Source organism: Scyliorhinus canicula, chromosome 14 (genome assembly GCF_902713615.1).
Source record: "Scyliorhinus canicula chromosome 14, sScyCan1.1, whole genome shotgun sequence".
NCBI lineage: Eukaryota > Metazoa > Chordata > Chondrichthyes > Carcharhiniformes > Scyliorhinidae > Scyliorhinus > Scyliorhinus canicula.
The window spans coordinates 27,935,911-27,952,583 of record NC_052159.1 but is presented as its reverse complement, the minus strand read 5'-3'; the positions used below and the strand labels follow the sequence as shown (position 1 = coordinate 27,952,583).

The following is a 16,673-nucleotide window of genomic DNA, read 5'->3' as shown; positions in this document are numbered from 1 at the left end:
TAAGACGTAGGAGCAGAAGTAGGACATTCGGCCCAACGAGTCTGCTCCACCATTCGATGAGATCATGACTGATCTGATATGATAATCTTCAACTCCTCTTTCCCACCTTATCACCTGGATTCCTTATCTGATTAAAAATCTGTCTATCTCAGCCTCAAACATACTTAACGACACAGCCTCTACAGCTCTCTGCGGTACAAATTCCACAGATTCACTACCCTCTAAGAAATGAAATTCCTCCTCATTTCTGTCTTGAATGGGTGACACGTTACTCGGAGATGATGCCCTCTGGTCCTAGACTCTCCCACAAGAGGAAACATCCTCTCAGCAGCTACACTGTTAAGCCCCCTGAGAATCCTATATGTCTCAATAAGGTCACCTCTCATTCTTCTAAACTCCAATGAGTACAGGCCCAGCCTACTCAACCTCGCCTCATAAGATAATCGCTCCAAACTGGGATCAACCTAGTAAACCTTTTTTTTAAAGAATTTACAGGGCAGAAGGAGGCCATTCAGCCCATCAAATCTGCACCAGTTCTTACAAAGAGCACCCTACTCAAGCCCACCTCTCTACCCTATCCCCGCAACCCCACTTAACCTTTTTGGACACTAAGGGCAATTTATCATGGCTAATCCACCTAACCCGCACATCTTTGGACTGTGGGAGGAAACCGGAGCACCCGGAGGAAACCCACGCACACACGGGAAGAACGTGCAGACTCCGCACAGACAGTGACCCAAGCCGGGAATCGAACCTGCGACCCTGGAGCTGTGCAGCAACTGTGCTAACCACTGTGCTACCGTGTTGCCCCTTCTCTGGGCTGCCTCTAATGCCTGTATATCTTTCCTTGGATAAGGGGCCTCACGGTAGCATGGTGGTTAGCATCAATGCTTCACAGCTCCAGGGTCCCAGGTTCGATTCCCGGCTGGGTCACTGTCTGTGTGGAGTCTGCACGTCCTCCCCGTGTGTGCGTGGGTTTCCTCCGGGTGCTCCGGTTTCTTCCCACAGTCCAAAGATGTGCGGGTTAGGTGAATTGGCCATGCTAAATTGCCCGTAGTGTAAGGTTAATGGGGGGATTGTTGGGTTACGGGTATACGGGTTACGTGGGTTTAAGTAGGGTGATCATTGCTCGGCATAACATCGAGGGCCGAAGGGCCTGTTCTGTGCTGTACTGTTCTATGTTCTATGTTCTAACATTATTCACAGTATTCCAGGGTGTGTCAAACTGGGAATTTAGATTTCAATGGAAAAAAGTGAGGACTTCAAAGCCCTCATGAATCAGAAGGTATTAAAAATGGCAATAAGTTCAAGTAAGTCTGCATTAGGACCCAAGAGGCCAAGCCGTTACCTGTGAGCCCAGCCTTTGGCACAATGATTCATAGGTGTCCCTTGTAAGCAGGTGAGTCACATTTGGTCTCTGAAGCAGAATTTCCTTCGGCTCAACATCTGAAGATGCTTGCAAGATTTTTTCATACTTCAGTATGTTCTTGGCAATTCTCTTATTCTTTGAGTCTGTTGACAAGAGATCAGCTGAACAACTAGACTTCAAACGGTACAGATGTAGATAACATGCCCAAATTCTTACTTTATTATGAAGCAGAAAATGTGATATTTTGGAGCAAACAGCGCCTGTCATGAAGCTTTGCACTGTTTCTTTTTACGTTAATGATTTGCACATTGTGTGATTTCGCCATTAATCCGTTAAGTTTTACCACAAATTATCTGAACAAGGTTTCCTCTCACAGAACAAGCAAACCCTATTTATAAATCATAAGTCGCCACAGTGCCAGAGGACAATAGGTTCCTTTCGAGAGGGAGAGAAGGCTGACTGGTGGTGATTTAACCTGAGGATCACCACACCTCAGGTGAGGGACAAGGTTGAAAAGACAGGGCTTTCATGGTAACTCACGCTGTTGGCATTGCTCTGTATCACAAACCAGCTATCCAGCCAACTGAGCTAACCGACCTCCCATTTATATATTACGGCTATGTTGAAAGATACCTAGACATTTACATTAAGCAGCATTGCATTATTTTGAGGCTTGGACAGAATCCATTGAGAATTCTCGAGGCAGAATGGTGCATTTGGTAAGGAGAAAATGCTTCTGCAATGACTATTCCACTCCAGCTCATGGTCAATCAAATTTTGAACTTTTTTGTTTATTTAAAGTACCTGATCATTTTTTTCCAATTAAGGGGCAATTTCAGCGTGGTCTATCCACCCATCCTGCACATATTTTTGGGTTGTGGGGGTAAGACCCATGCAGACACGGGGAGAATGTGCAAACTCCACATGGACAGTGACCCGGGGACAGGATCGAACCTGGGTCCTCGGTGCCATGAGGCAGCAGTGCTAACCACTGTGCCACCGTACCATCTGCAAATTTTGAACTTTTAGAAGTACCAGAAGGGAGGTGCGCTGCGCATTGATTGTCCAAAATCATCATCACCTCAATGTAAAATACTCAAGCACAATAGCACCAATCATTAGATCAAATTTTAAAAACTGACTGGGGAGAATCAAATGCAACCACACAAAACACAGTCAATGTAGAATCCCGATGGCAGAAGGAGGTCTTTTGGCCCATCGAGTCTGCACTGACCCTCCAAAGGCGCACCCTACCAAAGTCCACTCCCCTGCCCTGTCCCTGTAACTCCACCAAACCTTTGGACACTAAGGGGAAATTTAGCATGGCAATCCCACCTAACCTGCCCATCGTTGGTCTGTGGTAGGAAACTGGAGCACCCGTAGGTAACCCATGCAGACACAGGGAGAAAGTGCAAACTCCACACAATCACTCAAGGCCAAAATCGAACCCAGGTCCATGGCGCTATGAGGCAGCAGTGCTAACCACTGTGCCACCGGGCGACCCACATCCAGAATTATAACGCAGATTTAATTGCATGTAATTGACTTTCTATTGCACTTCGACATAAAATACAGCACCACAACATGACTGGCTTGGAGGAAATTCCAGGCCGATAGGTATTTTGCTTTACGTTGCGTAAACAAAAGTGTCTAATTCTGGGTCTCAGACTTTGCAACATATTTCAAAATAGTGAAACAGGATTTTTTTCGAATTCAATTTTCGTTTTGGAAAAGTGACGTTTGAAATTTTGCCTCCATTTACAGTGCAGAAGGAGGCCATTCAGCCCATCGAGTCTGCACTGGGCCTTGGAAAGAGCACCCTGATTAATCCCATGCCTCCACCCTATCTCCGTAACCCAGTAACCCCACCTAACGTTTTGGACACTACGGGGCAATTTAGCACGGCCATCCACCTAACCTGCGCATCTTTGGACTGTGGAAGCCAGAGCAACCGGAGGAAACCCACGCAGACACGGGGAGAACATGCAAACTCCACACAGACAGTCACCTGGGCTGGAATTGAACCCAGGACCCAGGAGCTGTGAGGCAGCAGTGCCACCATGCTGACCAACTTGTGAGACCAACTCACAAGTTCTTGTGAATTGGTCTGCAAAAAACTGTAACCTCTTTCATTAGGGAAGCAAAGTGAAAAATTAGGTCTTCTCGTGTTGGAGAGCCCCCAAGACAATCAAGATTGAAAGAGAAGAAAAAGTACCTGTGCATCAGAAAGTAGTGAAAGGGTCGGGAAATCCTACACTGAAAAATTGAGGAAAATAAATATTTTCTCAGCGCTTACCCAGCTGTAGTAGTTCTTTAGATAGAGTCACTGCGTTACCAACATTTCCTGTCTGAAAAATAAGACATGAGCAACATTACACCATTGTTCCATTTTTAGATCTCGGACCATAGAAGTGTTACAGCACAAAAAGATGCCTACTGTATTGCACTGACTAAAAAAAAAAGAGAGGGAAAAGAAACTAGGTACTGTTAAAACATTTCTGACAGCGATGACATTCTAAGTTGTTCTGTAGTGCATCCGGGAATAAAAAATTGTTCTTTGGAAAATGTGAAGCAACGCAGAGTATTTATATAAAAATAAAACGCAAATGTATTTTTTGACTGAAAATATTTCCATTTCAGGTCTCTACTCGCACACTGTTCAGCTACAATGATACAGGCTTTGGAAGGCACAAGCAGCAACATTAATCTCAAGGAAAGCAGAGACTTCAAGCTAGTCTATGGGGTGTTTGATGATCCCTGCGTTTGGAAACATCTTTTGTGCAAAGTCTCCTTTAAGACCAAAGTGAACTGGGGAGTGTTCTGAAAGAGGGTTATTTGGTTTCCTGATTATGACATTATTAGTTTCCAAGAAATACCCATGTGACCAGAGGTTGCCATGGGAGTGAACAGCTAAGAGGCAAAGGATAAATCAAGAGCTAATTACAATGGGGTTTGGTTAGCCTGTGTTTTCTGTTTGGCAGTTCTGAACTCACTGAGAACTTATGTGAAGAGGAAACAAGCAAGGTTCTCTCTGAATGGAATAGCTTTCTGTTTGGCGATCTTCAAACTGTTAAAGCAGGTCTTTGAGAATAGAACAGAGACTGTGTTACTCTATGTTGTACAGTTGGAAAGAGCAGACAGGTGAAGACGGAGTCAAATGATTGTGGATTGGATAAGACCCACTGCTGCTGTTTCATTGTTTCCAGCGCCCACCAGAGCCCTTGTTGGTGCTAGCCATGTCAGGCGACTTCAGATGAAGTAGGATTGTTGGTGAATGCATTGGGCCAAAACAATTGGCTGGGACGTGAGAGTTGGAAAGGCTGTGAGATTGCCTATGGCGACACATTCATGCGCAAAGTAGTACGTTGCTTGTATTGACTACACTAAGTAAAACTGACCTATTTGTTTGAAATACCTTTTCCTCTTTATTAATGTTTGAACTATGTTAATTTTAGATGGTTGTTACAGTAAAAAAATGTTTAAAGTGAAATCATGTCCAGTAGTTTCCTTTCCATCGGCATCATTGGGATTTCTTTCTACAGGGATTGTAACTGTTTATCCAGAGATACCTAATGTGGGTACTGAGCTGCTTCAGTTGCTGATGTCTATGAAGCAGCCTCCTAGTTGAGCTAGAACTCTTGCTTTCATATCAATGAATGGGGCAACTCAAGGGTCAAGGGCCACCCTTGAAGACTACATGATTGAAGCAATTCTGGGTGCAAGTGAAAAACGGAAATAATTTTATTTGTCTATTTTATTTTTTTTCCAATTAAGGGGCAATTAAGCGTGGCCGATCCACCTAACCTGCACATCTTTGAGTTGTGGGGGTGAAACCCACGCAGACACAGGGAGACTGTGTAAACTCCACAAGGACAGTGACCCAGGTCCGTCATTCGAACCCAGGTCCTCAGCGCCGTAATCCGAAAAATGGAAATAATGAGTATCCATCATCATAAAAACAAAATTAGTCACATGATACCTTATTCCTTTCTCTTTTACGATTAACACATACGAGGAACTGTATTTAGTTGGCCTGATGGAGACCTCATCCGCCCATTAACCCGAAAAAATGGCACTGCATCCCTATCAGTTTTGCGGCTGGGGTGGGAGGGGGCCCAAAAGTATTAAGTGGCTAATGGTTGGTTTTCAGCATCCCTCTCCTCTCTGCTGATGCTGGGTCCCTCGATCTGACACAGAGTGCCTGATACCAAGGGAACCCCTGCTCCCAGGAGACCCCTGGCAACCCTCTCCCTCGGCAGGAAAGCCATGCTGCTCCTGTTTAGTGTCCGAGTCAGCACTGAATCGTGGTGTGCTCAGGGATAGTGGGTGTCAGTTGATCCATTAATGAGCCCAATGGACATCTCGTTGCCAGCGGTGACTGGGAATCCAGCATCAGCTCCTTCCGCCCTCTGACTTAATCAAGGGAGTTTTGCTGCCACTGGAAAACTGATATGGGGCCTCTCTCTTGATAAAATGGACCCAACCATGTCAGACTCGAATAAATCCAGCACAAGAAAATATGTTGCACTGTGGTATTATCCATAATTTTTTCCAAGAGAATAATAAAAATGTATCTTTACAACAGACAAGACAAACTTGATCTCATGGTTAGTGTTGTCTCTGAACACAGCTCAACAGAAATCAACTGCTGGTAAAACTGGAAAACCACAGGAGCCAGAACATCTTACACTTGTTCTTCGGGCAATATTTCAATTCCTCGCCAATATAAATCTAATGCTACCCTCTATAATGCATCTCAACATCTGTTTTATAATCTCAATATCTGTCAAATTATGTTGTATCTTTTCCTTTCCTCAATTCTCCTCAAAATGTCCAGATCACATTTGTTTTTATCACAGTGCAAAGTATTTCAACATAAAGAACAAAGAAAAGTACGGCACAGGAACAGGCCCTTCGGCCCTCCAAGCCTGCGTCGACCATGCTGCCTGTCTAACCTAAAACCTTCTGCACTTCCGGGGTCCATATCCCTCTATTCCCATCCTATTCATGTATTTGTCAAGACGCCCCTTAAATGTCACTATTGTATCTGCTCCCACTATCTCCTCCGGCAGCGGGTTCCAGGCACCTACTACCCTCTGTGTAAAAGCCTTCTCTCGTACATCTCCTCTAAACTTTGCCCCTTGCACCTTAAACCGTTGTCCCCTATATTGCGGGCCATGAGTTTAGAGAACCCCAAAGTGTATCAAGGAGTTCACCTGACCCACAACTTTCAATAGATTTTGGTTATGTGGAGCACAAGGACCCACTCTGATGCAACAGAGATCTAAAGTACTTTTAAAACAAAACAATGTTTATTATATGAATCCAGTTAACATTTTTTAAACACACAGTAAACATCTTAGCAACTATCAACTCAAATACTTCCCCCAAAGAATACAGTACTCTATAAGTAACCTTTAATCTTTCCTAGCAACATCCATAAGTCAAATACTCTCTTTAACAAAGACAGCAAGTTTAAATTCTTTACTGAGAGCAGTTATCACTTTTAAATTAACAAGTGATCTGAAGACAATCTTTTTCATGAAGCAAGAGATGAAAATTACACCTTGTTTGGCTGGATGCAGCTCCAACTCTGAAAACGAAACTAAACACACACACTGTAGCTGCCAGCTCAAAAACAAAAGTAAAAACAGACAGACAGCCCAGCTCCACCCACACTCTGACATCACTGCAGCTATTTGATAAACACCCATTTCTTTTTTTTTTTTTTTTTATAAATGTTTTTATTCAGTTTTCGTATTTTATATTGAACAAATTACAAATTGTTAGGAGAGAGAAAAAAAAACAAACAAAAACAAACACGCAAAAATTAACACACATATTTACAGGTAAGCATCTTCGTAGTAGTAACTGCGCCCCCCCCCCCCTCCCCCCCTCAACATGTTTATTTAGCTTGGTTTTGGGCCTTAGCTAGCCATCGAACCCCCGTAACGAACCTGTAGCCCCCCCCCCCCTCCCGCTACCTTCCCCCGACTATTCTTCCTCTTGTACATTGGCCACAAATAGGTCCCGGAACAGTCGCATGAATGGCTCCCACGTTCTGTGGAAGCCGTCGTCCGACCCTCGGATGGCAAATTTGATTTTCTCCATTTGGAGAGATTCCGAGAGGTCGGACAGCCAGTCCGCAGCTCTGGGCGGTGCTGCTGACCGCCAGCCAAACAGGATTCTACGGCGGGCGATCAGGGAGGCAAAGGCAAGGGCATCCGCCCTCCTCCCCAGGAATAGATCTGGCTGTTCTGAAACCCCGAAGACCGCCACTATCGGGCATGGCTCCACCCTCACTCCCACCACTTTGGACATTACCTCGAAGAAGGCTGTCCAGTACTCCACGAGTCTGGGGCAGGACCAGAACATGTGGGCGTGGTTGGCCGGGCCTCTTTGGCACCGTTCACATCTGTCTTCCACCTCCGGGAAGAACCTACTCATACGGGTTCTTGTTAAGTGGGCTCTATGTACCACTTTTAGTTGCGTCAGGCTGAGCCTTGCGCACGTGGAGGTGGAGTTGACCCTATGCAGTGCTTCGCTCCAGAGTCCCCACCGATCTCCATCCCCAGGTCGTCCTCCCATTTCCTCCTTGTTGCGTCCAGTACGGTGTCGTCCCTATCTACCAGTCGGTCATACATGTCACTACAGTTCCCTTTCTCTAGGATACTTGCGTCCAGTAGGTCTTCCAGTAGTGTCTGTCGTGGCGGTTGTGGGTACGTCCTTGTCTCCTTTCGTAGGAAGTTTTTGAGCTGCAGGTACCGTAGCTCGTTCCCCCCAGCTAGCTGAAATTTCTCTGTCAGTTCGTCCAGTGTTGCGATCCTGTCGTCCGTGTATAGGTCCCTGACTGTCAGTGTCCCCCCGTCCTGCCTCCACCTTTTGAAGGTGGCGTCGGTCAGTGCTGGTTTGAACCTATGGTTGTTGCAGATGGGAGCCCTGTTCGACATTTTGGTCAGGCCAAGTTGCTGCCGCAGTTGGTTCCAGGATTGGAGGGTGGCTGTCACCACTGGGCTGCTGGAGTGTTTTTTGGGTGGGGATGGGAGTGCTGCCGTGGCGAGGGCCCGGAGGGAGGTTCCCATGCAGGAGGCCTCCTCCGCACGCACCCACTCAGCTTCTGGCTCCTGGATCCATCCCCTTACTCGCTCGGCTGTTGCTGCCCAGTGGTAGAATTGTAGATTCGGGAGGGCTAACCCTCCCCTGGTTTTTGTTTTTTGTAAGACCTTCTTTGGGATCCTAGCATTTTTACCCCCCCATACGAACGCCATGATGAGTTTGTCCAGCGCTTTGAAAAAGGCCTTGGGGATGTAGATCGGAATGGATCTAACCAGGAAGAGGAACCTGGGCAGTACGTTCATTTTGATCGTCTGAACTCTCCCCGCGAGGGAGAGCGGGAGTGTGTTCCATCTTTGCAGGTCCTTTTTAACTTCCTCCGTCAGGCTGGTGAGGTTCCATTTGTGGATCCCTTTCCAGTCATGGGCTATTTGGATCCCCAGGTAGCGGAATTTATGTCGGGCTTGTTTGAACGGCAGCCCCTTTAGTGCTGCCCCCCCCCCCCCCCCCCTTGCGGGTGTAATGGGAAGATCTCACTTTTGCTCATGTTGAGTTTGTAGCCCGAGAAGGCTCCAAACTCTTTCAGGAGCGCGATGATTCCGTCCATGCTGCTTTGTGGGTCCGAGATATAGAGGAGCAGATCATCCGCATAGAGTGAGACTCTGTGCTCTCTACCTCCCCTTCGGATCCCCCTCCAATTTTTTGCTGCCCTGAGCGCGATTGCTAGCGGTTCGATTGCTAGTGCGAACAGCAGCGGGGACAGTGGGCATCCTTGTCTGGTGCCCCTGTGCAGCTGGAAGTATTGGGAGTTGGTATTGTTGGTCTGTACACTCGCCATGGGAGCGTTGTACAGGAGCTTTACCCAAGCGGTGAACCCTGTTCCAAGCCCGAACCGCTCCAGTACCTCTATGAGGTATTTCCATTCGACTCTGTCGAAGGCCTTTTCTGCGTCCAGGGAGACGATCACCTCTTGTGTTCTCTCCCCGGAGGGGGTCATTATCACGTTCAGCAGGCGCCTGATGTTCGCGGTCAGCTGTACACCCATTTCTTAAAGGCACATCCACTACAGCTATTTGATAACATCCATTTCTTAAAGGTACACTCACATGACACCTCCCCCAGGGAAAATAAATTAACCATCAACTTCAAGATGGTTTCATTCTTTACCTTTTCACTTTCCTTTAAGAAATATTGACAGTGAATATACGTTTTTTTTTAACAAAACAAAACACGCAAACATTTATAATAACGTAGTCCATTTTAGTTCTTCTTCCTCTACCTGGAATTCCTCTTGATTGATAGTTATTTTGGACAGGAAGGTCTCTGCATGATCCATCCTGTTCTTTACGCCTCAGCATTTTTCTTTAAAGTCAGATACTTTAGTTCAATCCGATCACAGAGCCCCTTGCAATTCTACAACACAGGAGCATCGGTTATCATAGCCTTTAGGCCTTCAAATGCCTGTTGACATTCCGCTGTCCACTTAAATTTGTTACGCTTCTTTAGCACATCCATCAGTGGGGCAACCACGCTGCTAATGTTCGGCACAAATTTCCGGTAAAATCCACTCATGCCAAGAAATTGCATTACTTCCCTTCATGTTGAGGGTATTGGAAACTCCCCAATAACTTTTGTTTTCACATCCCGTGGGACCATTCAACCCTGGCCGATTGTATGGCCAAGGAAAATGACTTGGGCTTTTCCAAATTCACTTTTGGCTAGGTTTACCACCAAACTCGCCTCCTGAAGTTGATCGAATAACTCCATCAGATGCTTTAAATGTTTCTTCCATGCCTGACTGAAAATTACCAGATCGTCGACGTATACCGCACAATTGGGTAAGCCTGAAACAACTTTGTCAATTAACCGTTGAAATGTGGCTGGGGCGTTTTTCACGCCAAATGGCAAAGTTTGAATTGGTATATACCATCAGGAGTCACAAAAGCTGAAATCTCCTTTGCCCTTTCGGATAAAGGTACCTGCCAGTAACCTATAATTAAATAAAAGCTGATTGTCCCACCTTCTCAATGCAATCCCCCAAACATGGGATAGGATAAGAGTCCATTCTTTTAACTGCATTAACCTTTCTATAGTCCACACATAACCGTTGGGTATTGTCTGGTGTCGGTACCATCACTATGGGTGAGCTCCATTATGCCTTTTCAATTATCCCATTTTTAAGCATACTTTCAATTTCCTTGTTAACCTGTGCAAATTTTAAATGGTTAAGTCTATATGGATGTTGTTTAATTGGAACAGCATTTCCCACATCTACATCATGTATAGTAATTTTAGTGCTTCTCAACTTATCTCCACAAACTTGCCCAGGTGATATCAATAACTCTTTCAGGTCAGTTTGTTTTTCCTCTGGAAGGTAACTTGACAATTGATCCCAATTTTTAAGAACATCCTAATTTTCCAATTTAATTTGAGGGATGTCAAATTCAAAGTCATCTGGATTTGGTTCTTCACTTTGAGTTAGAATCATTAAAACCTCCTCCTTTTGCTCTCCTTCCCTTTCAAAGTACCTTTTAAGCCTATTCACATGACACACTCGGTGAGTTTTCCTTCTATCTGGCATTCCTACCACATAATTCATCTCACTTAATTTCCTTTCAATCTGATAAGATCCACAAAACCTTGCTTTTAAAGGTTCACCTACCAGTGGTAACAATACTAAAACTTTATCTCCACTGGCAAAACTACGAACTTTTGCTTTCTTGTCTGCTACCCGTTTCATCACATTTTGTGTAACTTTTAAATGTTGTCTAACCAATTCCCCTGCTCTATTTAATCGTTCCCTAAAATTTGACACGTAATCCAATAAGGTAAGTTCTGACTGCTCACACACCAATTTTTCCTTAATCAATTTAAATGGTCCTCTTACGTCATGACCAAAAATGGGTTCAAAAGGACAGAATTTGGTTGACTCATTAGGTGCATCCCTAATTACCAACAATAGAAATGAAAAAATTAAAATGAAAATCGCTTATTGTCACAAGTAGGCTTCAAAAGATGTTACAGTGGAAAGCACCTAGTCGCCACATTCCGGCACCTGTTCGGGGAGGCTGATACGGGAATTCAACCCGCACTGCTGGCCTGCCTGGGTCTGCTTTTAAAAGCCAGCTATTTAGCCCACTGTGCTAAATCAGCCCCTAAATAATCTTTATTGTCACAACTGGCTTACATTAACACTGCAATGAAGTTGCTGTGAAAAGCCCTGAGTCACCACATTCCGATGCCTGTGCGGGTACACAGAGGGAGAATTCAGAATTCTCAGCTGGAATTGAACCCGCGCTGCTGGCCTAGTTCTGCATCACAAACCAGCTGTCTAGCTCACTGAGCTAACCTTTATCCCAATCCTCTGGATAATCGTGACAATAAGCCCTCAACATTGTCTTTAATATCTGATGCCACCTTTCTAACGCTCCCTGCAATTCTGGATGGTACGCAGTTGATTTAAATTGTTTTATTCCTAAGCTATCCATTACTTCTTTGAATAACCTTGAGATAAAATTTGATCCTTGATCCGATTGTATTTCTGTGGGTAGTCCATATCTAGTAAAGAATTTAAGTAACTTCTCCACAATCTTTTTAGCTGTAATATTATGTACTGGTAAGGCCTCTAGAAACCTAGTAGACACATCTATTATAGTCAAAAGATATTAATTCCCACTTTTCATTTTAGGAAGCAGTCCTACGCAATCAATTAAGACCCTTGTAAAAGGTTACTCAAATGCTGGAATGGGTATTAAGGGCGCTGGTTTTATCACTGCTTGAGGTTTCCCTATCACTTGATATGTGTGACATGATCAACAACATTTAATTAGGTCTTTATGTAGTCCAGGCCAATAAAAATGTTTTTGGATTTTAGCTTTCCTCACTCCCAAATGACCTCCCACTGGTACCTTATGTGTTACTCACAACACCTCCTTTCTATACCCTATCGGCAATATCACTTGATGAACTTCTGCCCACTTTTCATCCACCTGCATATGTAAAGGTCTCCATTTTCTCATCAAGACATCATTTTTACGGTAATAACATTCTGGTATACACGCAGATTCCTCTTCAGTGTATGCTTTCTAATACATCCTTTTGACTTCTATATCTTTCTGTTGTAACTCTGCCAATTTTCCTGAACTAAAAATATCTGCCTCATCCTCCACCTGTTCTTGTTCTTTTCCAACCGTCTGATCAAAAATTGTTTCTGATAATTGAACTTCAACTTTATCTTCACTCTTTGATTTCTCCTCTTGTCTTAACCTATGACTTTGCAACCTTGTTACTGCACAATCCGGAAAAATCCCAGGATATTCGTCCTTCAGCACTTCAGTTGTCTGATTTTCCACTGGCTTATCAACCACAGTAGGCATCACTCCCACCTGCGATCCAGCTATATCATTACCCAAGATAAACTGTATTCCTGGACAAGATAGTTTCCCTCTTAGTCCTACTACCAATTCACCACTCTTCACTGGACTTTCCAACCTTATCTTATATAATGGAACACTACTTTTCGCACCCTGAATTCCACATTTTACCACCTTTTCTGGCAATATTCTTCCTAAATTACATAACTCCTCATCTCTTACCATTAAAGATTGACTAGCTCCCATATCTTCTTTACGTGACTTCTTTACCTGCTCCTTCTGGTACACATGAGTAAACTTTACCCACACAAGTAAATTCTTTAAAGATATCTGGCATCTTCTTCTCAATCACCTCTTGATCAGGCTGTACCATCTTTTGCACCTCCTTTGCTTCACTTGGGCTTTCCTTTACCACTTTAACAAACCCCACTGTCTTATCCTGTTTTACCACATCAGCCTTCCCAGTGCTTTTCTTCAACTGCCAACACTGTGACTTTGCATGGCCTAGTTTATTACAGTGAAAACCTTCGAAACTTTTCATTTCTCTTCCACCCTCCTGGATTTCTTTTTTAATCTGAGGTACACTCTCCTTATTATCTCCCATCGAATATCCTTTACCTTTATGACTTGAGTATTTCGCTTTTCCCCAGTTTCTATCCCTCACAGGCTGAAACTGATGTTGGAAACCAAGCTTTGATTTATGAACTAATTCATAATAATCTGCCATTTCTGCTGCTAATCTCGCAGTTTTAACCCTCTGCTCTTCCACATAAGTTCTCACTACATCAGGAATTTAATTTTTAAACTCCTTCAAAAGGATAATTTCTCTGAGAGCTTCATATGTTTGGTCTACTTTCAAAGGCCTATCCACCTATCAAAGTTACTCTGTTTGAGCCTTTCAAACTCCATGTATGTTTGACCAGGTTCTTTCCTTAAATTTCTAAACCTTTGTCTGTAAGCTTCAGGCACTAGTTCACATGCACCTAAGACAGATTTTTTCACCTCCTCATATGTCCCAGATACTTCCTCTAATAGTGAGGCAAACACTTCACTAGCCCTAACTACAGCTTTGTTTGAATCAGTAATACCCACATGTCCGGTGACCATTTCATTTGTTTAGCCACCTTTTCAAATGAAATGAAAAATGCTTCAACCTCCTTCTCATCAAACCTTGGCAATGCTTGGACATATTACATATATCTCCACCAAGCCTCTGACTATGACGTTCTTTCTCTTTATCCTTATCACTACACTCCAAATGTACGTTTCCCTTTACATCCGCCAATTATAACTGACTGTCATGTTTCATGGCCATTTTTTGAAGTTCAAACTCACTCTCTTTTTCCATTTCCTCCTTTTCTCTTTCTTAGTTTCTTTCTTCTCTCTCATTTTATTTTTCCTTGATCTGTATCTCCCTTTATCTCTCTTTTTCTCTCATTTCGTATTCAAGCTGCTTAAATTATTTTTCATGTTCAAGTTGCTTGATTTGTAACTGAATTTTCGCCATTTCTAACGCATCAGACTGTAACTCAGGCAATTTTCAATGCTCAGCCAGCGCAGTAAGTACCTCTTCTTTTTGTGTGCTGTCAGATAACGCTAACTGCAATGTTTTTGCCAAATCGAAAAGCTTTTTCTTCATCTCTGTCCTGTCACTACTGCGTGTGACCTTCTCCACCCCCAAAACCTTCCGAGCCTCTGAAAGAGCCATTGTCCACAACACACTCCCTACTTAAACTGATATACCACACCTGAAAAGCAACCACAAATATGCTCACCCCTCACTGTCTTTAAATTCACTAAGCCAATCCATTCATGAAAGATATACTTTTATCCCTTGAACCCCCAATTTATTATGGGCCAGGGTTTAGAGAACCACAAAGTGTATCATGGAGTTCACCTGACCCACAACTTTTAATAGATTGTGATTATGGGGAGCACAAGGACCCACTCTGCAGGTGTGATGCAACAGAGAGCTAAAAGTACTTTTAAAATAAAACAATAATATTAATGTTTATTATATGAATCCAGTTAACATTTTATAAACACACAGTAAACATCTTAGCAGCTATCAACTCAAATACTTCCGAGCAACATCCATAAGACAAATACTCTCTTTAACAAATAAGCAAGTTTACATTCTCTACTGAGAGCAGTTATCACTTTTAAATTAACAAGTGATCTGAAGACAATCTTTTTCAAAATTACACCTTGTTTGGCTGGATGCAGCTCTAACTCTGAAAATGAAACTAAACCCAGACTGTAGCTGCCAGCTCAAAATCGAAAGTAAAAACTGACAGACAACCCAGCTCCACCCACACTCTAACATCACTGCAGCTATTTGATAAACACCCATTTCTTAAAGGCACATCCACTACAGCTATTTGATAAACATCCATTTCTTAAAGCTACTTTCACATGACACCTAGTAATTGACCCTTCCACCCTGGGAAGAAGCTTCTAACTCTCCACTCTGTCCATGCCCCTCATAATTATTTTAACTACTATCAGGTCACCCCCTCAACCTCCATTGTTCCAGTGAGAACAAACCAAGTTTATTCAACCTCTCCTCACAGCCAATGCCCTCCATACCAGGCAACATCCTGGTAAACCTCTTCTGTATCCTTTCCAAAACCTCTACATTGTTCTGGTAGTGTGGCGACCAGGATTGAACACTATATTCCAAATCTGGCCTAAATAATGTTCTATACAGCTGCAGCATGACTTGCCAATTTCTATACTCAATGCCCTGGCCAATGAAGGTAAGCATGCTGCATGCCTTCTTGACTACCTTCTCCACCTGTGATGCCACTTTCAGCGACCTGTGGTCCTATACATCCAGATCCTTCTGCCTGTCAATACTCTTCCGGGGTCTGTCATTTACTGTATATTTCCCACCTGTAATAGACCTTCCAAAATTCCCCAGCAATGTCCTCCCTTGTCTCCCTCATTATTCTGAGATCGATCCATCAGGCCCTCGGGACTTAGCTACCTTTTTTAAAAAAATTTAGAATACCCAATCTTTTTTTTCCAATTAAGGGACAATTTAGCGTGGCCAATCCACCTACCCTGCACATCTTTGGGTTGTGGGGGTGAAACCCACGCAGACACAGGGAGAATGTGCAAACTCTACATGGACAGTGACCCAGAGACGGGATTCGAACCCGGGTCCTCAGCCCCGTAGGCAGCAATGCTAACCACTGTGCCACGTGCCGCCCGGGGACTTATCGACCTTAATGTTTTTCAAGACACCCGACACCTCCTTTTTGATCTCAATGTGGCCCAGTCTACACACCCTTCCGCAGATTCATCATCCACCTAGTCCTTCTCTTTGGTCAACACTGATGCCAAGTATTCATTTAGTACCTCGCCCATTTCCTCTGGCTCCCCGCATAGATTCCCTCCCCTGTCCTTTGAGTGGGCCAACCCTTTCCCTGGCTACCCTCTTGCTCTTTAAATACCATTTACTTTTGCCATTTTTAAACTAGCGAATGAGATAAACAGTAAAAAAAAACTGAAACTACCTCAAAATTGCCACAAATGCCCGATATAGCAACAAATTTGAACTAATGTCTCACTGTATCAGAAACCGAGCAAGAAAATTCAGGCATCGAATTCACATTTTTCAGATTGACAATTCTATGAAACCTTATGAAAAACATTCCATTAAATTCTAATGTTCACACTGCTGCCACACAAAAAAGCCTAAATACAGATAATTATGCTTTCATTTTTATTTATTAATTCATGGGATGTGGGCGTCGCTGGCTAGGACAGCATTTGTTGCCCATCCCTAATTGCCCTTGAGAAGGTGGTAGTGAGCTGGCCTTCTTGAGCCGCTGCAGTCCGTGTGATGTAGGTACACCCACAATGCTGTTAGG

The 16,673-nt window shown here is 43.7% G+C and overlaps 1 protein-coding gene across 1 annotated transcript in view; it reads right to left on the bottom strand.

Moving 5' to 3' along the window:
• p4ha3 (prolyl 4-hydroxylase, alpha polypeptide III) overlaps nt 1–16,673 on the bottom strand; it is a 107,373-nt gene that overhangs the window by 69,746 nt on the left and 20,954 nt on the right. The window contains exons 5-6 of the mRNA XM_038818840.1: nt 3,666–3,717; nt 1,349–1,512 (exon numbers count right to left, since the gene is read on the bottom strand). Coding sequence (XP_038674768.1) covers nt 1,349–1,512; nt 3,666–3,717 — 216 coding nt within the window. The remainder of the gene's footprint in view (nt 1–1,348; nt 1,513–3,665; nt 3,718–16,673) is intronic.